The following is a 25,582-nucleotide window of genomic DNA, read 5'->3' as shown; positions in this document are numbered from 1 at the left end:
GTTACTGTTTTATATGGTAGAGTTTTAACTTGCATTTGTGGATGAAGAAATGAACTGGGTTCACAAGATGGTTTCTGAAAGTGTTACTGAGCCCAGGCAGTGACACCTACTACTGAATCGTGTCTGCTTTCATTGCAGTGCCATCTGAGAGCCCAAAGATCACAGCCATCCACTTTTGTTTTCTTCCTTGTCCCATCTTGTGAGTCTTTTAATGATATCATGTACCACAGATGACAAAATCCTCAAATGCTTTGTAATTTTACATTGAGGAAAATTATTCTTAAATTTACCCACACAGTTTTTCCCAGAGTGATGAACCCGTCCCCATCTTTACTTGGGAGAGACTCGGCTGTGATCTCTGGGATGCTCTTTTTATACCCAATCACGCCACTGATAGATAGATAGATAGATAGATAGATAGATAGATAGATAGATAGGAAAAGCATGATAGATAGATAGATAGATAGATAGATAGATAGATAGATAGATAGATAGATAGATAGATAGACAGACAGGAAAAGCATGATAGATAGATAGATAGATAGATAGATAGATAGATAGATAGATAGATAGATAGATAGATAGATAGATAGATAGATAGACAGACAGGAAAAGCATGATAGATAGATAGATAGATAGATAGATAGATAGATAGATAGATAGATCGTTGAGCCCTCACCATCATAATAGACACAGGTTCATTTAACTTAGCAGGTTAACATGTCAATATAAAAAGAATAGGGATGAATTGAAGATTACCGTATATACTCGTGGATAAGTTCTCCCACAGATAAGTCAGGACTTAATTTTACAGTATAATTTCTGATATTTCATAATGTTGGTCATATAAGTCGAATTTAGAAAACTCACACTACTGATACAAGAGATTAAAATATGCTAACGTCCACGTGAGAGAGTAACCATTTTTTGTCAATGTGGGTGCGGCAATGCGCGGTATCAGCGTGTGCTCCTAACCTCTCTGTCTCTCTCTCTATTGTGCCTACGTGACCACACGGTAAGACCCAAACGATTCCGAAGCAACATTTGCACTGTTTTGTGTTTTTTGTATCTCACACCCTCATACACCTTTATCATAAGAGCATCCATTATCTATGATGAAGCGTTCGATCAGAAGAAAATATGAAGCTGGTTTTAAATTACAAGTTGTTGAAGTAGTGAAAGAAAGTGGTAACTGCGCTGCTGCAACAAAATTTGATGCATCTGAGAAACTGATGTGAGATTGGAAATGGCAAGAAAATGTTAAAAAAAAAAATTAACTGTCGCATTTTTGAGCGGGCATAAAAGTCGGGGTCTGATTTTATGATCGTTTTTTCGGGTTTCAAGATACGTGAGTATATATGGTAGATAAAATCTAAAATTTTCCACTTTGATGTTTACTGATGCCTATTATTTGTACTTCATTATTAATTTAAATATTGACTCTACTGCGGTGGGCTGGCGCCCTGCCCGGGGTTTGTTTCCTGCCTTGCACCCTGTGTTGGCTGGGATTGGTTCAGGCAGACCCCTGCGACCCTGTATTTAGGATATAGCGGGTTGGATAATGGATCGATGGATATTCACACTATGATCAAATTTAAACTTATTTTATAGCAAAATTTACAAAGCAATATGTATACTGTATACTGTAAATTATATACAGTATATAAATCAATAGTCAATAATTATCCTCGCTTATTTTGTTTGTTTGACTGTACAGCTTTCCCTGCGCACCTCTGGAGACGTGGCGTATCTGGGGTCACAGTTGTTAAGTTTCAGCCTTGATCAGTCCATTTTTCTTGTTGTTTTCTAGGAGTAAACACGGCCGCTCCACTTTCCATTTGCACCAAAGGAGAGCAGCAAGTAGTGATTCGCTTTTTATGGGCTGATCAAACCGAGGACCAAAATGCTTTTTGCTTTGTCAGAATCACAGTATGGACTTGTTCAATGTTACCATCACTAGTGGACATAGAAAGGCATCCTGTTTCTTATCCATGCTTAACGGTTGTCCAACCATATTTGAACTTCTCAACCCATTTGTAAATACTCTGCTGTGGTAAAACACTGCCTCCATATCGTGCAGATACAGTTGTGCTTGAATGTTTGTGAACCCTTTAGAATTTTCTATATTTCTGCATAAATATGACCTAAAACATCATCCGATTTTCACTCAAGTCCTAAAAGTAGATAAAGAGAAACCAGTTAAACAAATGAGACAAAAATATTACACTTGGTCATTTATTTATTAAGGAAAATGATCGAATATTACATATTTGTGAGTGGCAAAAGTACGTGAATCTTTGCTTTCAGTATCTGGTGTGACCCCCCAATAACTGCAACTAAACGTTTCCGGTAACTTTTGCTCATTCCTGCACACCGGCTTGGAGGAATTTGAGCCCATTCCTCCGTACAGAACAGCTTCAACTCTGGGATGTTGGTGGGTTTCTTCACATTAACTTCTCACTTCAGGTCCTTCCACAACATGTCAATTGGATTAAGGTCAGGACTTTGACTTGGTCATTCCAAAACATTAACTTTATTCTTCTTTAATCATTCTTTGGTAGAACGACTTGTGTGCTTAGGGTCGTTGTCTTGCTGCATGACCCACCTTCTCTTGAGATTCAGTTCATGGACAGATGTCCTGACATTTTGTTCCATCAATGAAGGCAAGCCATCCTGGCCCAGATGCAGCAAAACAGGCCCAAACCATGATACTACCACCACCATGTTTCACAGATGGGATAAGGTTCTTATGCTGGAATGCAGTGTTCTCCTTTCTCCAAACATAACGCTTTTCATTTAAACCAAAAAGTTCTATTTTGGTCACACCCATCCACAAAACATTCTTCCAATAGCCTTCTGGTTTGTCCACGTGATCTTCAGAAAACTGCAGAGAAGCATCAATGTTTTTTTTGGAGAGCAGTGGCTTTCTCCTTGCAACCCTGCCATGCACACCATTGTTGTTCAGTGTTCTCCTGATGGTGGACTCATGAACATGAACATTAGCCAATGTGAGAGAGGCCTTCAGTTGCTTAGAAGTTACCCTGGGGTTCTTTGTGACCTCGCCGACTATTACACGCCTTGCTCTTGGAGTGATCTTTGTTGGTCGACCACTCCTGGGGAGGGTAACAATGGTCTTGAATTTCCTCCATTTGTACACAATCTGTCTGACTGTGGATTGGTGGAGTCCAAACTCTTTAGAAATGGTTTTGTAACCTTTTCCAGCCTGATGAGCATCAACAACTCTTTTTGTGAGGTCCTCAGAAATCTCCTTTGTTCATGCCATGATACACTTCCACAAACATGTGTTGTGAAGAGCAGACTTTGTTCTTGAAATAACACAGGGTGCCCACTCACACTGTCATCCCATTGATTGAAAACACCGGACTCGAATTTCATCTTCAAACTAACTGCTAATCCGTGAGGTTCACATACTTTTGCCACTCACAAATATGTAATATTCGATCATTTTCCTTAATAAATAAATGACCAAGTATAATATTTTTGTCTCATTTGTTTAACTGGTTTCTCTTTATCTACTTTTAGGACTTAAGTGAAAATCTGATGATGTTTTAGGTCATATTTATGGAGAAATATAGAAAATTCGAAAGGGTTCACAAACTTTCAAGCACAACTGGATTGTGGATTATGGATTTCAGCCCCTGGTACACTTTCAGCCCATAAAAAGATGATCTCTGCTCATTATATAATAAGGGGTAACGCGGTATGGTGGTAGGGCTGCTGTAGACTTGGGTTTGTGCTCTGGGTGCACCCTGTATTTGTATCCTGTATCTTCTTCTTGTATCTGCGTAGGTTTCTTCCAGGTGCTCTGGTTGCCTCCCAAGTGAATTAATGTAGTAAAGTGTGTTGTGTGTGAGTGTGTTTACCCTGCGATGGGATGGCATCCTGTCCAGGGATTGTTCCTGCCGGGAGCCCTATGCTTGCTGGGATATAAGATACAGTTTTCCCATGACACTGCTCAGAATAAGAGTACACAGAACATGGATGAAGAGTCCTGGGCCAGGCAATAAGGTGAAATTACATCTTATATCTACGCGTGGAAGTGTGTGTGTCGGAAGTATGAGGCTACAGCATGAAGCTAAAACAAAGCGACTCCGTTGGCAAAATGACACTGCGAGGAAAGACAAATGAGAAAGAAACTCGCTTAGCCTCTGATAGACAAGGGGGGCGAGCACGTCCACAAAACAAACTTGCCGACTCTGCATTTCAATTTATTTTCTGAATATTTCAATAGTTTCTAGGAGCCCGGGCTTTTTACAGCATGGGCTTACACAGCTAATTTTTAATACTGATATAGTGCAGTTTACAGACTTGGAGAAAGCATATGGCAGGGTGCCTAGAGAGGAGTTGTGGTATTGTATGAGGAAGTCGGGAGTGGCAGAGAAGTACGTAAGAGTTGTACAGGATATGTACGAGGGAAGAGTGACTGTGGTGAGGTCTGCGGTAGGAGTGACGGATACATTCAAGTTGGAGGTGAGATTACATCAGGGATCGGCTCTGAGCCCTTTCTTATTTGTAATGGTGATGGACAGGTTAACATACAAGATTAGACAGGAGTCCCCGTGGACTGTGATGTTTGCTGATGACATTGTGATGTGTAGCGATAGTAGGGAGCACGTTGAGGAGACCCTGGAGAGTTGGAGATACGCTCTAGAGTGGAGAGGAATGAAGGTCAGTAGGGACAAGACAGAATAAGGTGGAATGGTGAGGATGAGGGAGTAGAGTTGGCGAAGGTGGATGAGTTTGAATGCTTGGGATCAACAGTACAGAGTAATGGGGATTGTGGAAGAGAGGTGAAGAAGAGAGTGTAGGCAGGGTGGAGAAGAGTGTCAGGAGTGATTTGTGACAGACGGATATCAGCAAGAGTGAAAGGGAAGGTCTACGGACGGTAGTGAGACCAGCTATGTTATATGGGCTGGAGACGGTGGCACTGACCAGAAAGCAGGAGACAGAGCTGGAGGTGGCAGAGTTAAAGATGCTAAGATTTGCATTGGGTGTGACGAGGATGGACAGGATTAGAAATGAGGACATTAGAGGGTCAGCTCAAGTTGGACAGTTGGGAGACAAAGTCAGAGAGGCGAGATTGCGTTGGTTTGGACATGTGCAGAGGAGAGATGCTGGGTATCTTGGGAGAAGGATGCTAAGGATAGAGCTGACAGGCAAGAGGAAAAGAGGAAGGACTAAGCGAAGGTTTATGGTTGTGGTTAGAGAGGACATTCAGGTCATGGGTGTCACAGAACAAGATGCAGAGGACAGAAAAATATGGAAAAAGATGATCCACTCTGGCGACCTCTAATAGGAGCAGCCGAAAGAAGAAGAAGAAGAAGAAGAAGAAGAAGAAGAAGAAGAAGATAGTGCAGTTTACACCCCTGGCCACTGCCCTTATTACAATAATGCACAGCACAGGCTTTAAGGGCGCTGATTATTGCTGTGAAGGGACCGACAGCAGCGTTAACATCACAAACCGCATTGGCATTAGGATTAACACTGACAGGCTCAGTTATTTAATTCTGGAATAACCAAATGCTCCCATTTTGCTATCTATGAAATATCTAAAAATATATAAAAAAAAACCCCTCTAATATCCTGAATGTTCTAGAGAACACCAGCTAACCACAAGCAAAGTTCTCTTTAAGTGATTGTTGACCTCTAAGGTGAAAGGGAACATCATTTAGAGCTCGGTAAAAGCCACCGCGGTCAGCGGTGAACGTCAACATCCTTGTACTTTAAAAACATTGGTTACTCCCCCATACTAAGCCGTCATACATGCTTTTTTTTATCAAAAATAATAAACCTTTAACTCTAAAAATATTTTTGGATGACAAACCGTTGTGCTCACACCTGGCAAAATAACAGCTTCCGATAGAAGAAGATCCTGGTTGACCTCGGACGCATGACCTGGCAGACCAGCAGTGGGCTCGGAAGTCGTTCCTTGCAGGAAGAGGTTCTCACATTTGGGGGCTCGGCTAAAGACAACTTGGCCGGACTCGCGGCTTTCACTGCTCCTTCGGATTTCTTCTTCATGTGTGCAGTGCTGAGGAATGCCTGTTGAATGATAAAAAAATGAATCAAATTAAAAAGAGATACAAGAAAAGAAAAAGGGTCAGAACATCAAAAGAATTTAGATTATGTAGTAACAAATAATAGATAGATAGATAGATAGATAGATAGATAGATAGATAGATAGATAGATAGATAGATAGATAGATAGATAGATAGATAGATAGATAGATAGATAGATAGATACTTTATTAATCCCAAGGGAAAATTCACATAATCCAGCAGCAGTATACTGATACAAAGAAACAATATTAAATTAAATAGTAATAAAAATGAAAAAAATTAAAATAAAATTAATGTTCGCATTTACTCCCCCGGGTGGAATTGAAGAGTCGCATAGTGTGGGGGAGGAACGATCTCCTCAGTCTGTCAGTGGAGCAGGACGGTGACAAAAGTCTGTCACTGAAGCTACTCCTCTGCAATGGAGATGACGCTGTTCAGTGGATGCAGTGGATTCTTCATGATTGAGTTTGCTTAGTGCCCGTCGCTCTGCCACAGATGTTAAACTGTCCAACTTTAATCCTACAATGGAGCCTGCCTTCTTAACAAGTTTGTCCAGGCGTGAGGCGTCTTTCATCTTTATGCTGCCACCCCAGCACACCACCGCGTAGAAGAGGGCACTCGCCACAACCGTCTGGTAGAACTACTGCTACTACTAATAATAAATAACATTAGAGTGCCCTTCCTACTGAACACCAACCAATAAAGCATTTAAAGCATTGTAATACACTTGGGAATGAAAATATGCCTCCTTTACATGATAATCACCACTTGTCAAACCTCTCAAACTTACACAGTTTTTAATCTTTGGAAAACGTCCGGGACTAACGCACTTAGGCAGCAGTATATTGTATCTTTGGATGAGACATAAAATCGAGGTTCTGACTCTCAATGGTCATAAAAGATCCCTGGGCATCCTTTGTAAAGAGTAGGGGGTATCCTGATGTCCTGGCTAAATTGCCCACCAAGGCCTGGTCATTCAGGCCCCCTAATCATCCATAATCTCTAATTCACCACCTAAAAGCTGATGTGTGGTGAACGTACTGACATAAAAATGGCTGCCATCGCCTCATCCATTAGTGGTGGTTGAAGTGGCTCCCCACTCACAATGAAAAGTGCCTGGAGTAGTGAGAAAAGTGCTATTTAAATGTTAAAAATTATTATTATTATTAACTAAACTTAATTTTTTTTCCCACTACTTTCAAATCAGAAATTTTGATAAAAGAAACATACCCAATTTTCCACACCTCCCACTCATTTCTATTCTAGAAAACAATACTGATGAGCACCTCTACAGTATATAAAACCATCTCAACGTCTCTCACTTTTAAATATCTCAGAGTCCGGTGGGAAATCTCAGAAAAGGGGTGGAGGGCAGCCATGCACAGAATACTCTCCAGCTCCATATGTGCAAAGCATACAATCAGTCAACTTCTTTTAATCTTTTATTGAGTGCATTTATCTCCATTAAAGCTATCCAGGGTGAGATCCAACCTGCAAACATTGCAATCGAGCTCCAGCCCCACTAGGCCAAATGTTGTGGAAGTGCACCAAATTAACATCGTTTTGGAGAAAAATCTTTGAATGCTTATCAAACAGTTTTGGGGTCTTAATCACTCGTAACTCCTTACCAGCTGCGTTTGGTGGGCTCACAGATGGTCTTAAAGTGGAGAAGGACACATTGATTGTAATTGCTGATCCCACATGACTCGCACGGTTACCTTGAACCTGTTTTCGCTTTGTCTCAGGTGGGGGCTGGATTAAATTTTTTTGGATTTTGTCTCTTTTGTCCCTTTTTCAACTTTCTGATGCTTTGTGTGGTTTTTATTTCTTATTTTATTTTTTTTTAGGTTGACTATGAAGTCATTTATTGCATTAGTATTACTAACACGTAGACTTACTTTGCTTAAATAGAAGAATTGCTACCCACCTTTTATATCTCAGTGGGTAACTGATGTTCTCTATTATTTGAAATTGGAAAAAAAAAAATTCTCACTGCAAGGATCTGTTCAAAAGATTTTTAAAATACAACAAGATTTAATTAACAAAAGTTTAGAATCAGCATTTGTATCAAGGGAAAAGGACATTTTCCCTTCTTTTAACTCTTTGAGGGCTGAATATTTTCTCCAAAAAACTCAGTTTTCTGAAAAGCACACAAAGCCATGCTTTCACACATAGGTCAACAATAAATGTCCGTTGTTATGTGCTGCGGCTGCTGTTGGTGCATGTTCGTCATGTTTGGCGGCAGTGGCTGTGTTGGGGGCACCTCAATGGTCAGCAGGAATGCACGGTGGGTCAACTGCCTGGCTGTCTTCGCACAGCAGGTGGGTGGCGGAGGCGGTTGCAGTGTGACGCAGTACGGTTTGTACCTCTTGTCATCATAAGTGGTGGTCCTCCCAGGCAAACGCTGCTGTAGGCGCACCACCTACACTAAAGTGTTTATTACCACAATCAGCTGGGGACCGATCAGATGATGCTGGTACTTTACTTTCGCTTTTGATATCCATCTCCGGATCACTTACATCACTGTTTCTCATCCTTTAAGTATTTGCGACCCGAGTTTTTTATGACAGTTTTAATCGCGCCCCGCTAACGTTTTTTTGAAAGGAGCCCACTAACACCAATTTGTTCTTATGTAGTTTAAGTTAATTTGCTATTGGTTCCAATAGATGTCTTTTTCATATTTTCGATTCTTGTTTTCTATTTTTCACTTCTTCACGCCCCCCTTTTTGTTACTTCGCGCCCCACAGGTTGAGAGCCACTGACTTACATCAAACTCGGAGTCCAACAAGTCAGAGTTCAATTATGTAAAGCATCCATGGAGTATTTTGCTTTGCACATTCGCTCTGGCCTTTCGCCAGATGTTGGTGCCATTTTAGAGGTTGTTTGCTCTTTGCTACTCATGCTCACGTAGAGAATCGAGGTTAAATCGACAATGCTATGTAACTTTCCTTCTAGCAAAGAAAGTCAACCGAAAAACGTAAGGGTGAGTTTTGTTGCAGTTAACAGCTGATTACCGTCCTCTACTCCTGAATTTTGACAAAAGTCGAAAGAGCCCTCAAAGAGTTCATTTTCCTCCTGACTATTTCTGTTCATATGCTGTTGGCTCTCCTCTCTATCTCATGGGTGGGGATTGAATTCTGTTTTTTTTTTTTCAGGTTTTGTCTCTTTTTATTCCTACTTTCCTTTTTATTTTTTTTTAAATCTTTTACTGCTTTGAACCCTCCCTCACTATAACCTGTCGTCTGTGGGGGGAGGAGAGAAAGCTTTAGATTTGTTAAAAATTTCAATCTTTGGTTTTAATCGTATCTCGACATTTGAGGGTCCCTGGATACTGAAAACATCGATATCTCAACGATGGGTGTGTGTCTGTCTGTGTATCACAGTTTCTTGAGGACAGTCTAGACGGAACAACACCAAAGTCAAAACTTAACCCTGTTATGAGATGACGTTTTTGAGCCAAATTGTGCAAGAGAAAGAGGCACTCGAGAGGAACCCTCAAATACCGAAATTCTACAATTCATTATGAATTCTCCTCATCAGTTGCTATCGTAATGACGTATTATATGATCAGAAAGTTCAGTATCAGAGCAGTATTAATTACTGAAATGTTAGAGAGTAGTTCGAGTAACTTCGTTCCCTACTGACGCCCACGTCCACATTTTTTTTTACTTTAATATGAAGGTATTTGTTGCATAGGTTCAACTTGATTGCACCATATGCAATGTTACTTTCTTGAAATAAAATAATAGAATAGGATAAATGAACAAAGTGCACAAGACTGCATTGGTTTTCTGAAACATTGCTTTGTTAATGTTGCTTTTGCTGTTGATTCACTTCTTTGTGTATTTGTAATCACTAGCATTATGATCACTGCATGTTATAGGCAGAGTGGTGCCTCTGAGATTAGGAGTCTGTGCCGGCAATCGGAAGGTTCCTGGTTCAAATCCTGTAAATGCCGGAAGTGACTCCGCTCCTTTGGGCCATTGAACAAGGCCCTTAACCTACAATTGCTCCATCCTGCGTATGATGTTGTTCTGCATCCAGCCCTGCAACTTGCAAGGGAAAATCTGGGGGTTGGTGGCAGGATTGGCACTCCAGCCTCTGTATAAAAAAAAACTCACACTGTTCCATTCAAAGTAGTGTGGTGCTGAGGTGTCACCCGCAGGTCATAAGTTGGGATCCTGAGGTAGTTTGTCGTGGGGCAATGTGCTGTATCAGTGCGTGCTCCTAACCTCTCTCCCATATTATAATGTCATTTAAGGGATTTAAAAGAGAGAAGTCTGCGGTGGGCTGGCACCCTGCCCGCGGTTCATTTCCTGCCTTACGCCCTGTGTTGACTGGGACTGGCTCCAGCAGACCCCTGTGACCCTGTAGTTAGGATATAGGGGGTTGGATAAAGGGATGGATGGATGGAATACTTCAATGCATGACCTAAATGTATTCTGCGATGATTCCAGTAGGAATCCCAATTGTTTCTTTATGTAGCTAACCTGCTCCAACACAATCAATAATGAATTACTATGGTGGCTCAAACTGGTTTCTTGGTGATATATTCTCAATTTTGAAAGTAAACGTCTTTGTTTAATAACCGTACAAAGGCACATGAAGTACATTGATGCTGTTTCCTGTCTAACACAAGAACAGCTGACTAGACATAACATATAAAAGCCATGTACTGTAATTAACAGCTTTAATTTAACAAAGGCATCTTCAATTGAAAAAAGGAAATGAGCCTATGCTTTGAAAGAACAAAGCTGAAGAGCATTTCTGAAACACCTTCAATTTACATAAACAATGATTATATCACCTCACTCTCCGAGCTGAGGTTAATCATGGATCAAGTCAAACGCGCTAAGTGAGAGCGCAGCCAATTCCAAATTGAAGATTTCCAAGGCAGCAGTAAGTCAAATCCTCAGCATTCTCAAAGGTGCTCAATCCAGTTCAGGTTATAAAGCCTATAAAGCATTATTGGAAACTAGGAAGGAAAAAATCCTAGATGGACATCAGCCTATTCCAGGACCGGTCATGCCTCGAGCCACATTCACACTCTGCCAGTTATCTGGATATGCTTGTGGTTTGAGATGTAGTAGGAAGACTGGAGCACTGGGAGAAAAATCACATGGAAACTTCATACTGACGCAAAAGAAGATTAAGAGGTGACATGATTGAAGTGTTTAAAATTATGAAGGGAATTAGTACAGTGGATCGAAACTTGTATTTTAAAATGAGCTCATCAAGAACACGGGGACACAGTTGGAAACTTGTTAAGGGTAAATTTCGCACAAACATTAGGAAGTTTTTCTTTACACAAAGAACGATAGACACTTGGAATAAGCGACCAAGTAGTGTGGTAGACAGTAAGACGTTAGGGACTTTCAAAACTCGACTTGATGTTTTCTTGGAGGAAACAAGTGGATAGGACTGGCGAGCTTTGTTGGGCTGAATGGCCTGTTCTCGTCTAGATTGTTCTAATTCTAATTCTAATTCTGACAATGACTTGGCACAGGCCTAGTATCAGGTTTTCAAAAAAAATATAAAAAATTATGAAAATCTTATTCTAGATCATAAAATCAGACGAGGTTGCTCAATTTGACCAATTCTTTTCATAGCCGCTGCTGAACTTCTGGCTATCAACCTTTACCAACAGAAGGACTTGGATTAAAACAGCATTTCTCAGCCTTTAAGTATCTGCGACCCGAGTTTTCATTACGTTTCATAACGTTTTTTTGAAACCCTAATAAAATGTATTCCTATATTGTTTGTTGCCGATACACCGCTACAAGTTTTATTATACAAACTTAACTTTTATCGACATTTAACTAACTCTATATTTATTTTTCTAGTATCAGAATGTACAGTAGTTTAAGTTAACTTGTTTTGGTTTCAATAGATGTATTTTTCATATTTTCAATTCATGTTTTCTTTTTTTCACATCTTCGCCCCCTTTTTTTGTTACTTCGTGCCCCCCTAGGGGTCACGCCTCACAGGTTGAGAACCACTGTAGTAAGGTTTAATAGTTGGCAGGTATACAGTCTTTATAACACAATAAGAGCTGAATTCAAGTAATGTTGTAGGACAAGGATATAATGGAGAAAGACTCATATCTGAGGCTGGTTGTGCTCTATGCTAAACACATTATGACTTCTAACCAATCAGAGTACGGTATGCAAGTATTAATTCAGCACTCTTATGCAAATTCAATTGTCTATAAATATAACCCCCTACCTGTACTTTTTGACTATAATGACCATGCTGTAACATTCTGCTGTGATGCTTTTAATAAATGACAATGATGGACAAGCTTCCTCCTGCCTGATTACTGACTCAAAAAGGTTTTATCAAACTTGTCCCGATAGAGGATACGTTTCTTTATTTAATTAAGATTTTGACTTCTACCACAGAAGTGAATATTTAAAGCATACTTTAGAAATATGTTAGGTGATACAAATGCCAGATTAAAAGGATCTTCATATGCCAGTGATGAAGATGATGATAGTGCTGTTTTTTACTAATCCATAATTCATCATTGCCACAATAGAGTTGTTAAAAAACAAACCCTAATAGATTCAATTTCTCCACAAGGCTGCTTTTATTCTTTGTTATATTTATAGCAAATGCATACAATTTTAATGAAAATAAAACACATTTAGAAGTCACTCCTTTTGACAGTTTTTATGTCATCTGATCTCTGGTCCTTTAATGTGGGAAGTAACCTCCTTCACATCTTCTAAACTCTTTGATGGCCAGTGGGATTTTCTATAGTGTTTGTGTGCTGGGCTGGTAACTAAAGTTCAAGAGAGGCCCACCGAATCAATATGCTAATTAAAAGGGCAGGCTCAGCTATGGGATACACTCTGGACCCCCTGGAGGTAGCAGAGGAGGACAGAATTAAAATAAAACTGAGTGCCATTATGACCAATGCTGCACCCTCTCTCTCTCTCTCTGTGACACATCAACACTGAGGACTTTCAGCCAATGAGTGTGTCAAGAAACGGGACAGCGGCTCCTTTATACCAACAGCAATACGTCTGCATAACGTCTCACAGGGACTGAACTTTTGTTTTTAATTTTCTTGCTTTTTAGTCATTCTGGTGTGTGTTCAGATCATAGTGCGTGTGTATATGTACAGTCCAAAGACATGCAGGTTAGGTGCATTGGCGATCCTAAATTGTCCCTAGTGTGTGCTTGGTGTGTGTGTGGGTGTGCCCTGCGGTGGGCTGGCACCCTGCCCGGGGTTTGTTTCCTGCCTTGCACCCTGTGTTGGCTGGGATTGGCTCCAGCAGACCCTCGTAGTTAGGATATAGCGGGTTGGACGATGATTGACTGACAGAACTCTTCTTAACAAGAACTTTTCTTTTTTGCTATTTCAGTTTTCTTTTTTTTTTGTGTGAACTGTTTTACTTTAAATTTCAACTAAAACTTTTAAAAATGAAGATATATTGTCTGTGGAATCATTTCAGCACATCAGGCTTTTGTTGAATTTCCATTTTTATGCTAGAGCTGCTGAACTTAATTTTGGAAAACACAGCTAGAAGGATGCAATGAAGGGAACAGACACAGAATAAGGAAAAAATAATAAGAAAATAACAAGAAATGACTTAAGCATTTAAAGTTATAGCAAACCATAAAAATATTGATAAATATCTAATAACATAAAAATCATACTGCGGTGCTTTTCTGAATGCGAAATAAAAGAAAAGAGAAAACAAAGACCAGCGTACTAAATGAGATCAGTTATTATCACTTATTGTAAATCTGGTTGGAACAAAAACCTGCAGCCATAGGGGGTCCGCAGGACACAGTTTGGGAACCACTGATCTATAAAGGTACTTTTTTTTTTTTAACTTCTTTTGCACATTTCATGTTTTTGATCTTTTCTCCCCACCAATGTTAGAGTATGGTAGCACAATGGTAGTGTCGTTGACTTGCAGTAAGGAGACCGGGGTTCACATCCCAGGCCATCCCCCCCGTCTGTTTGGGTTTCCTCCCACTGTCCAGAGACATGCAGGTTAGGTCAATTGGCCCGTGTGAGTTTGCCCTGTGATGGCCTGGCGCCCTGTTCAGGGTTTGTTACTGCTAGGTGGGACAGACTCCAGTACCCCCAATCCCATCCATGACCCAGGTTTGGATTAGGCAGGTTGGACAATGACAAAATGGTTCTAGAACACAATTTTTTGCATGTTAATTTTACATTTGTATTTTTCTAATCAAACCTCGGCTTGTCTAATGCTGTATTATTTCTTTTCTCCCAGTGTTAAAAGGAAAACTGAAACAGATATTGGCACATAGGTCATGATGGTCAGGATGCAAGCTGCAAAAAATGTGAAGCAGAATGTGAATCTGTTGCACTGCCAGAATAAAAGGATGTGAGAGAAAAAATAGGAAAATGTTGCGTTCTGCATAATTTGAGGAAAAGAGAATAACCAAACGGCTGCTTCCTACACTGCTCTTGTTCCAGTAAAACGGATCCACTGCACAAGACACAGTGTGTGTCCGAGCACATCTCTCCAGTTTTGATGTCACTACACTGGTTACCTGTGTCATTCAGAATTGACTTTGCAATACTGCTTAAGGTTTATAAAGCCTTAAATAATCTCGCTCCATGTTAAATATCGGAATGTCTGACACCTTATATTCCAAATCGTAACCTTAGATCTTCAAATGAGTGTCTCCTTAGAATTCCAAGAGCTAAACTTAAAAGAAGTGGTGAGGCGGGCGGCCTTCTGCTGTTATGCACCTAAAATCTGGAATACTCTGCCAATGGAAATTTGCCAGGCTGATACGGTGGAGCACTGCTAAAAACTCATTACTTTAACATGGCCTTCTCATAACTTCATTTTAGTTTAATCCTGATGCTCTGTATATTAAATAAATTATCATAACTATTCATGGTGTTTGCTCCAAAGTCCGTATTAACCCCTACTCTCTCTTCTGTTCTTTTTCCAGTTTTCTGAGGTGGCAATCTGAACCACCACAACCTAATCAAAGCACCGTGATGTCCCTACACTGATGGATTAAAGGCCAGAAGTCCATGTGACCGTCATCATCAAGTCCTTCCATGAGAACCCTGAATACAATGAGGACTGATTGAGGCCATTTATGTTAGTTAGAATGTCTAGAGGGGGCTGGGTGGTCTCGTGACCTCGGAACCCCTGCAGATTTTATTTTTTCTCCAGCCGTCTGGAGTTTGTTTTTTGTTTTTTCTGTCCTCCCTGGCCACTTACTTTTATTCTATGTTAATTAGTGTTCTCTGATTTTGATTCCTACTTTCTTTTTTCTCTTTCTTCATCATGTAAAGCACTTTGAGCGGCATTATTTGTATGGAAATGTGCTATGTAAATAAATGTTGTTGTTGTTGTTGTTGTTAGGACAGAATATGTTTTTAAATTTGTTGCACTTCATTAATCCCAGAGAGGAAATTGTCTTGACACATGACCTTTGTAGATCAGAGCGTAGAGTTAGCCATTGTACAGTACCCCTGGAGCAATTTTCAGGTTAAGGGGCCCAACAAAGTAGGATCCCTTCTGACAGTAACAGGACTTGAAGTGGCAAACTTGCAGATACCAGCGCAGATCCTTAGCCTCTGAGCCACCACACAAGTTATAAGAATAAGATGCACAGTCCAGTAGTGGCATCAGTCACCCGTCTGAAGCAACAGTGTGTGTCTGTCAGTTTGCACAGCAAGGACTCCAGAAAGCAAGTGTGACACATTAAGCCAGGAAATGACGGCCCAAATAAAGTGTACAAATGTAATGAAAAATAAGAAGTCTCAACAATAGCATGGAGACGCAGTAATGAGCTTACAATTCCAGCTCCAAAAGCTGCTCTTGGTAGTGTGAGATCCAGAACCATGCCAGATAAACGGATTTATTTTGTGAACAAAAGTATTCTGTTCCATTTCTAAAAATCAGATTAGAAATGTGTGCTTGAGGAAAACATAATTAATTCATAAAGCAAACATTATTGAACTGTAGATTTCATTTTAAATGGATAAATTTGCTGTTGTTGCTTATCAATCTACATTCAATAACCCATAATAATGAAGTGAAAACATGTTTCCAGAAAGGTTTGCAAATTTATTAAAAATCAAAAACTGAAATCTATCATTTCTATATGTATTTGCTGCAGCACTGTCTACATGTACTTGAATACATTGGAAAAAATTCACACAGACATAGGGAGAATGTGCAGACCCCCACATCACCAACAATGGGCACAGAATTGAAATCTAAGAGCAGGGCTGTGGAGTCGGTACACAAACCTTTGACGCTGACTCCAACTCCTCAATTTCTGGTATCACCAACTCTGACTCCAACACTACCAACTCTGACTATTCAATCTCTGATAACCATAAACTCCAACTCCAACACCACCTACTCTGACTCCTCAATTTCTGATACCATCAACTCCAACCATTCCAACTCTGATTCCTCAATTTCTGGTACCACCAACTCTGACCCCAACTCCTCAATTTCTGGTACCACCAATTCTGACCCCATCTCCTCAATTTCTGATGCCATCAACTCTGACTCCAACCCCACCAACTCTGACTCCATCTCCTCAATTTCTTATACGACCAACTCTGACTGTGACTCCTCAATTTCTGACACCATTAACTCTGACTCTAACTCCGCAATTTCTTGTACCACCGACTCCGACTGTGATTCCTGAATTTCTGGCACCAACAACACCAACTCCAGCTCCTCTATTTGTAATTAGACTAACATACTTTCTATGTTGATTAAAATCACACAACACACAAGACACAAGGCATTTCATCATTGCTAACATGAATCATCGGGCTACATCTGTCCAAAGTGACTACAGCTAAGGAGCTCCATACCTTTCAGACGGCAGAAAAGAAAGCCTAGCTAATACCTGCCACATAATTCTGGAGGCGATAGATTTCGTTTCATTTCATTTCCTTTTACACGATCAAGCTCTGTTTTTGTTTAGTCTTATAAGTAAAGGGGGGCCACTGGGTCAACGCCCCAAAAATGTATTTTCATTTCAGCCTGTTATTCCCACATGATCTATCAATCACAGAGTGCATTTCCTGTCTATCTAACGACTATTTACAATATTTCTTCTGAAAAACTTTGAATTATCTGACTGCATCTGATATTCGTGTCTTTCCCGTCTTCACTAAATAAAAACTGCTTTTCTTAGCGTCAGCAGTAGGAGGGACACAGCCTCGTCTTTTTTTCTTTCTTTTTTTTTTGTTTTTTTCTGTCTTTAATTTACTTAAATCATTTCCTGTGTATTTTAGTTTGTTTTTCCCTGCTCCCAGAAAATAATTACACCCTTGAGATTTAAGTTGTTTTCCCATTATTTGTATCACGACACACTTGCTTGCATTGTTGTGCTTTTCCATCAATTCCCTGTATATTTTTGTTGTAATGTTTTTACAAAAAAGACAAAGCTCCAGATTAAAATAAAGAGAATTATTTACCAGCGTCTGCCTTAGTGCACTGTGACCCTTTGTCACTTTCATCAAAATCCAGTTTCCCGACCCTCTGGGCATATCCGTTCAGAGCTGTTTTGGAACTTCGATTTGCTGGGCCACCTGAAGATGAACGCGTCCTGTGGGTTTTGGACGCAGTACCCTTAGGAGTCCGATCTAGGGACTTAGACCGTCGTTGATTTAGCCTATTGTCTTCAATTAAAGCAGGTCCAGGTGGGCTGTGCGGTCTAGAGACCTCTCTGGATAGCACACTGTTGGTTGGACAAGGGATGGATTCTCTTTGGTTATCTTTGTCGTCACTACTAGTGTGAGACACATCTAAACAATTATCTTTCTGTTGCACTGTCTCCTCATTGATGGACTCCTCTGAGCTGGAACCGAGATGCATTGGATTTTGTAAGGCCTCCATGTAGGATTTCCTGAACAAACGTCTTGTTTCAAAATAGGTAGAATCCCTGAGTGGCCTTCTTCGAGGTCCTGGATCACTAAGATCAGTTGTGTTAAAAGAAAGAACGCGTGAACCACTTCTAGTATCAGCTTTCAGAGGCAGACCTCTGTCTTCCATGTCTACGTCTTTCGGCTCTTCGTTGTCCAGCAATAGTCCGTCTGTCTTTTTACTGTTAGAAAATCGCATGTCCTGATTATCAGAACTCCCAACTTCGTTTTCCTTCACCAAAGTCGTGTTTTGTTGGGAGAAGACCTCATTGGAAGAATTATTCCCTTGATTATCCTGAGGGGCAACTTCAATGACAGTTAAGTCAGTGTCACCTGAGGTGAAGCTGTCTTGAGAGCTGTGACTTTCAAGAGTATCTGTCACATTATCGCTTGGCACATTACTATTCCTGTTTTGGTCATGGCCAGCATTTCCATTAAAAATTGGCAGCATGCTATCTGGCGAGGTGACAAAAACGGGATTGACAATATTCCTCCAAGGCGTCCTGTACACCACTGTGCCCGTGGTCAGTAAACAGTTTAGAAGTGGGCAACAATTTGTTTCTTCTGTCACATTTTGCAGGAACTCAGTTGTAAAGATACCCCCATACATGCTTTCCGGGACCAGGATTTCTTGGATACCTTCTCCACTCCGTGAAAGACATTTCAAAACTAGTTTTGCCGACTGCTTTCCCAGTGGAACGATTTGTATGTAAAAATCCCCGGGTTTCAATCTTACTTTGTGAAGGGATGTAAGCTGCACGATAATTTTCTCATGAATGCACAGAGGCCATCCTTCATGATAAAAAATAAAGCCTTTGAACTTTGCCTGCAAGGAAAGAAACGGAAAGGCAAGTTAAACTGATGGAGCGTACATTGTGTTCTGTTTATAGACTGAAATTGTTAATGTATGTTTGACCATTTTAGGCAAAAACAAAAATTTAGAATTTTAAATTTGAACCCAGAAATGAACTTTAGTAATGCCAAAGTTAGAACAGTGCTCCTCAAACTCGATCCTGGGGACTCACTGTGGCTGCAGGTTTTTGTTCCAACCAGATTCACAATCGGTGATAGTAATCGATAACAACTCATTTAATTAGCCGGTCTTTTTTACTTTTCTCTTATTCTGCATTCAGAAAAACACAACAGTGTGGTTTTTACACTTACAAGACATTTAGACATATTTATATTTTTTTCTAAAGTTCTAAAGGCTTAACTCTCTTTTGTTGTTTTTCTATTATTTTCCCCTTTTTCTGTGTATTTTGCTCCCTTCACTTAACCCTTAAGTGACACCAGCATAGCAGACACCCGGGATGGTGAAAGCAGCAACGGCTTCAGTGTCAGACCCCCTAATTAGTAAATGATCAATTAAATAATCAGAAAAACGGGAAAAGCAGACTGAAAATAAGGTTGAAAACGCTGATAATAGGGTGGCACGGTGGTGCAGTGGGTAGCGCTGCTGCCTCACTTCCCGGGTCCTCCCTGCGTGGAGTTTGCATGTTCTCCCCGTGTCTGCGTGGGTTTCCTCCCACAGTCCAAAGACATGCAGGTTAGGTGGACTGGTGATGCTAAACTGTCCCTAGTGTGTGTGTGTGTGTGTGTGTGTGCCCTGCGGTGGGCTGGCACCCTGCCTGGGGTTTGTTTCCTGCCTTGTGCCCTGTGTTGCCTGGGATTGGCTCCAGCAGACCCCTGTGACCCTGTAGTTGGGATATAGTGGGTTGGATAATGGATGGATGGATACTGTTAATAACTTAAAAAAATGACATATTGCCCATATAACTGCTTATTACATTTAAATAAAAATCTACCAAACTTAGTTTGTAATTTCTGCATTGACTCCAAATTATCTGGGAAATAATGACTGACTTAATTAGGCTAAGGGACCAATGAAAAACAGACGTTGGTTGGAACAAAAACCAGCACCCAAGGACTGAGTTTGGGAAGCGCTGAGTTAGAACATTAGGACAATCTGGACAAAGCTCACCAGTCTTATCCGATTCTTCCAAAATAAAATCAATTCCATTTTTGAAGATCCCTAAAGTTCTCCTGTCTACCACACTAATTGGTCACTTATTCCATGTATCTGTGGTTCTTTGTGTAAAGATAAACGTCCCAATGTTTGTGTGAAATTTACCGTTAAGTTTTCAACTGTGTCCCTGTGATCTTGATGAACTCATTTTAAAGTTGCAGTCTCAATCCACTGGACTAATTCACTTTATAATGTTAAACACTTCAGTCAGGTCTCCTCTTAATCTTCTTTTGCTTAAACTGTAAAGGTTCAGCTCTTTTAATCTTTCCTCATAACTCATTCCCTGTAGCCCTGAATCAGCCTAGTCGCTCTTCTCTGGACTTTTTCTTTTTTTGTAGCCTGGAGACCAAAGCTGTACACAGAACTCCAGATGAGGCCTCACCAGTGCGTTATAAAGCCTGAGCAGAACCTCCTGTGACTTGTACTCCACATGTCAAGGCGCTATATAACCTCTAATCCTTTTAGGCTTTTGAACTCTGTCTAGAAGGTGGTAGTGTCAAGTCCACTGTCCATCCATCCATTTTCTAACCCACTGAATCCTAACATAGGTTCATAGGGGGTCTTGGAGCCAATCCCAGCCAATACAGGGCACAAGGCAGGAATCAGTCCCGGGCAGGGCGCCATCCCACCACAGGACATGCACACCCACACACCAAGCACACACTAGGGACAATTTAGAATCACCAATCCACCTAACCTGCATGTCTTTGGACTGTAGGAGGAAACCCACGCAGACACGGGAAGAACATGCAAACTCCACGAACCCAGGTCTCCTTACTGCGAGGCAGCAGCGCTACCCACTGAGCCACCGTGCCGCCCATCAAGTCCACTAAGATTCCTAAATCCTTCTTATAAGGTGGACGCAGACCTCCCATCGTGTATTCAAACCTAACATTTTACTTCCTACATGTAATATTTTACATTTACTGACATTAAATTTCATCTGCCATAAATCTACCCTGGCCTGTCTAATGTCCACGTCCCTCAGATTCTCAATTCTCTGCAGATCCACCAAGCTTAGTATCATCTCTAAACCAGTTTATATTCATATCCGAATCATTTATACTGTATTCAGGGGGAGTCAAAATTATGTTAACATTTGAATGGTGGAAACAATTTATTCACAAAACATACTTCATATGTGCAAGATGATTTACAGGAATGTCTCAACCTGTTCGCCATCATGCACCATATGTGGCACGCAGATGTCCACAACAATTGTATATAAGCATATACATAGCAGTACCATTAGTGTTAACATAATATTGACTCACCCTGTATATTAAAAATAGGAGCAATCCCACCATTGATCCCTGCTGGACACCACTCTTAACATCAGCCAGTTCTGATGGGGCTCTTGGCACCATCGCCCTCTGCTTCCTGTGTCTGAGCTAATTTTGCACCCATTTTTCATTGGTGCTAAGGCAATTAATTCTAAAGGTTTCTCTAATCTGACATTCTATTTGCGTTTAGTTTGAAGCTGACTCTCATAGCATTGGTGGCATAGCGGTTGGCATCGCTGCCTTCCAAGCAGTTGACCCAGGTTTGATTTCTAGCCAAGGCACAAAGTTTAAGCAGGAGGTAAAATGTAGTGATTAAGGCTTTGGAATTCTAACCCTGGGATTTTTTCTCTTTATTTCATCTTATACAGTTTCTTGTATTAGGAATTTGTTAGTTTTTGTTGACCCCTTGGGGTCAGAGGGCAGGGTCAGCCATTGGTGCAATTGCAGGTTAAGGGCCTTGCAAAAGGGCCCAGCAGAGTAGGATCCCCTTTTGGCAGTAATGGGGATTCAAACCAGCAACCTTCTGGATACCAGTGCAGATCCTTAGCCTCAGACCCACCATTTAAGAGTTTGCTCCTCTCAAATGTTGTAAGTCACCTTGGATAAATAGCCGAATAATAATATATAGTATATGAAATCATGAAGAAAAAAAATGTGAATTATTGCAGTGGATTCTCTTTCAGGGTACCATGGTGGCAGAGGGATTAGCTAGTTCTGCTGCCTCACAGTTTCAAGGACCTCAACTTTCATTTTGTGGGGTGTTTGAACTTTCATCTCATATCACAAACATCCATCCATTATCCAACTTGCTATATCCTAACTACAGAGTCACGGGGGTCTGCTGGAGCCAATCCCAGCCAACTCAGGGCACAAGGCAGGAAACAAACCCCGGGCAGGGCAGCAGCCCACCACAGGGCACACACGGGACAATTTAGGATCACCAATGCACCTAACCTGCATGTCTTTGGACAGTGGGAGGAAACCCATGCAGACACGGGGAGAACATGCAAACTCAACGCAGGGAGGACCCAGGGTCTCCTAACTGCGAGGCAGCAGCGCTACCCACTGCGCCACCGTGCCGCCCCATAACAAACATCTCATGTTATAAGAATTTGAAGGTTTGTATGCTTTACTTTGCCCTGCAATGGCTGATCGTCCCCTCAGAGTTTCTGGTTTAGTCTTTGACTGCCTGTGACCCTGTAATAAAATAAGCAGGATCGGAAAATGCATAATGAATAACTCTGCCAGCTTTTCAAATATTTTATTAGGATGACCTAGCAAATCATTCGGATGGATGGAATGTTCTCCACCCATTTGGAAATTTTCTTTTGCATTTATTTTAAACTCCCCACCTGTTTTGTTCATAATATTATTATGCAAAGGGAAGGGAAATGAACAAGGGGAACGAGCCTTGGCCCGTTGTGTTAATCTCCCTGATCTCAACTTAATACCTACGAAGTGAAATTGAGCAATCTAAGCAAGGCTCTCTGAGGCCAGTCTCCATTCGGTTTCTGCACTTGTTTACGCGCTTGTTCAGACAGCGTCCAGCTCAAAACAGGAAGCTGCAGAGGGGACGGAGGCGCTTGTGCACCAAACCACACCCATAAATTTCTGTTCAGTTTAGGGATGCCATTCAACATGAGGCATCATGGTGGCACAGTGCTAGAGCTGCTGCCTCGCAGTAAGAAGATCAAGGCTCATGTCCTGGGCTATCCCTGAATGGGGTTTGCATGTTCTCTCCGTGTCTCTTGGGCTTCCTTTGGGTGCTCCAAGTTTCCTCCGACTGCCCAAAGATATGCAGGTTATGTAAATTGACCCCAATGTGTATGTGTGTGTGTTTGCTCTGTAATTAACTGGCAGCCTGTCCAGGACTGGTTTCTGCCTTATGCCCTATGCTAGATGGGATAGGCTCTGAACCCCGCCACTTCCCTGGTCTGGATTAAATAGGTTACAAAATGACAAAAAGTGTGCCTGAGGATTCCCTTCCTAGTTTTGCTGAGGAAAGCATTACCACTCTGGGACGAGAGGGGGCGCTCACGCTAACTGTCTCTCCGTTTCCACCCACAGCTCTGAGAAGCGAGGGCAACTAACCCACAGCTTGCCCTGACCTTTTCAGACGGGGCTCTAGAAAACCGGACGGTCCCGGAAACCAGTCTGGAGAATCGTTTAACAATGTGCTTCCCTAACCTGGGAACTCTTAACTTGTTGGGCTTTGTCAAACCGTCTTTTCTGCTGTGACGTTGTGCACAATTTTGCTTAGAAAATGGGACCACCTAGAATTTTGCCACAAAATTTGAAGGGGCTGTACTGCTCTGTTTTGCTTTACTTCCTTTCATTTATCCATTCTGGGAAATTCCTCCTAATTTATCACGGCTGAACATTCCTAAACTTTCTTTCTCACCCACCTGACCCCTGTAACCCACAAAACACAACATACGTGCAAACACACCTGGTGGCCTGGGGTGACCCCCTGACCTTGCGGTTCCAAGCATGATGCTGCCTGTCTGGTGAGGGACAAATCCACCAACGCAATGGAACTGTCACAGAAAGCGCAGATGTGGGACATCCCCGGAAACAAAATCCCGGGGGCTTGCAGACAGACTTCTCTTGTCTAACAATAGCTGTGCTTAAGAGTGGTGATCACATTTCAGTGAGATGCCCACCAGTTGAAACAACTCAGCGCTGACATCAGGCAGATCGCATTTCACTTGATATCAGTTAAGAACAAAGATGATTCTCTACTTACGCATGTTTCTTCCTGAATGGACTGAAGTATCCTCTTGGCAGGGACAAGAAAGTCAATCAGGCAGCGAAGCCCATCTCCGCGGTACACTTTCTCCACCACACTAAAGAGCTGCCACAATACAGTGGCGGCGGTGGCATTGAAAGGCGGGTAGAGAGCGGACAAGGTGCTCTGAATGCAGGTGTCAAGTGACTCCGAATCCTGCGGGATTAACAAGGATAAAGGGAATGAGTGTTAGCACGGCAAGAGAAATCCTCCAATTCTGAGACACGGTTTAATCTTCGCTTTAACTGAAAAGGCAAAAGTACAATAAGAGTCTCTCTCTGTGGAAACTGTGCAAAAGAACAAGAAAAGATGGAAGAAACATCATGTATGGTTTTAACAAAAGCACTTTGAGATCTTTAAATAAAGCAGACAACCAACAAAAAGGATTCATTGATTAACTAGTGCAGTCAACCGGCCAATTATCTGTTCTGTTAAATATTTTGGTTAGCAATAAAACACGTCATAGACATGACACAGTCCTGTTCTCAGATATTAGAAATTCACTGTAAAACAAAGGTGGGTCATCCAATAAATCTTCCAAATGAATCCCATAGAATTCTGGGAAGTAGTTAAAGACTTTCTAAATGTCATTAGATTGTTTGTTCCACAGTGTGAACATTTTAAAAAGCTGATGGAATATTTTATGTATGACAAAGGTTCATTCAATTATTCATTAATCCAATCATTCAGTCAATCAAGTAACTAGCTGCTGCTATAAATGTTCTGTTTAGAACAGGGGTGTCCATCTCCGGTGCTGGTGGGCCGCAGCAGCTGCTGGTTTTCATTCTAACAATCTTCTTAATTAGTGAGCCATTTTTGCTGCTGATTAACTTGTTTTAACTTAGTTTTAATCTACGTGACTCAGACCCCTTAGTTGTGTCTTTTTCCTTAATGAGCAGCCAAACAATAATGAGACACAAAATAAGCTGCCACATGACCAGCTAACCTGAAAATAAAGAAAGTTGAAGGTCTCGGCCATGTTGGTCTGCTCAGGTCACTATTGGCGCTTTTCCACTGCATAGTACGGCACGACACGGTTCAGTTCAGCTCACTTTTGGGGCGTTTTCCACTGGGAACAGTAACTGGTACCTGGTCCTTTTTTTAGTACCACCTCAGCCGAGGTTCCAAGCGCGCCGAACCGTTACCAAAACGTGACGTGTAAACTCTGCTGGTCACTGATTGGCCGGAGAAAATCGTCATTACTGCGTCACTGGCTATTCTTTTCTTTAAAGGTACACACACGCGGAGGTTTGTGTCGCGTCTCTCCATCGCTGGACGCAGTTTGTTGCATAAGTGGATGAATGTTTCTTCAGACATTCGAAAGTTCTCCAGCCACTGAGTGTTTGTAAAACCGGGAACAATCACATCCCACCACTCTGAGGCACGGTTAAATGTCCAAACAGATGGTCTGTTGCGGCGACTTTTTTGCAAAATGTGGAAGATCTGTAATATACAGAATCAGCATTTTAATGTTACACTGGCCGTTAAGTTCATTTTATGCTTTG

The 25,582-nt window shown here is 41.3% G+C and overlaps 1 protein-coding gene across 2 annotated transcripts in view; it reads right to left on the bottom strand.

The window, feature by feature from the left end:
* Positions 1–25,582, bottom strand: part of LOC120515381 (pleckstrin homology domain-containing family G member 4B-like) — a 169,032-nt gene that overhangs the window by 78,272 nt on the left and 65,178 nt on the right. For both annotated transcript variants that reach the window (XM_039736316.1, XM_039736317.1), the window contains exons 2-4: positions 24,036–24,233; positions 17,534–18,806; positions 5,860–6,063 (exon numbers count right to left, since the gene is read on the bottom strand). In XM_039736316.1, the coding sequence (XP_039592250.1) occupies positions 5,860–6,063; positions 17,534–18,806; positions 24,036–24,233 (1,675 nt within the window). The remainder of the gene's footprint in view (positions 1–5,859; positions 6,064–17,533; positions 18,807–24,035; positions 24,234–25,582) is intronic.

Source organism: Polypterus senegalus, chromosome 15 (genome assembly GCF_016835505.1).
Source record: "Polypterus senegalus isolate Bchr_013 chromosome 15, ASM1683550v1, whole genome shotgun sequence".
Taxonomy (NCBI): domain Eukaryota; kingdom Metazoa; phylum Chordata; class Cladistia; order Polypteriformes; family Polypteridae; genus Polypterus; species Polypterus senegalus.
Note: the sequence above shows the minus strand (reverse complement) of the source record. Positions and strands in the feature narration are given on the sequence as shown.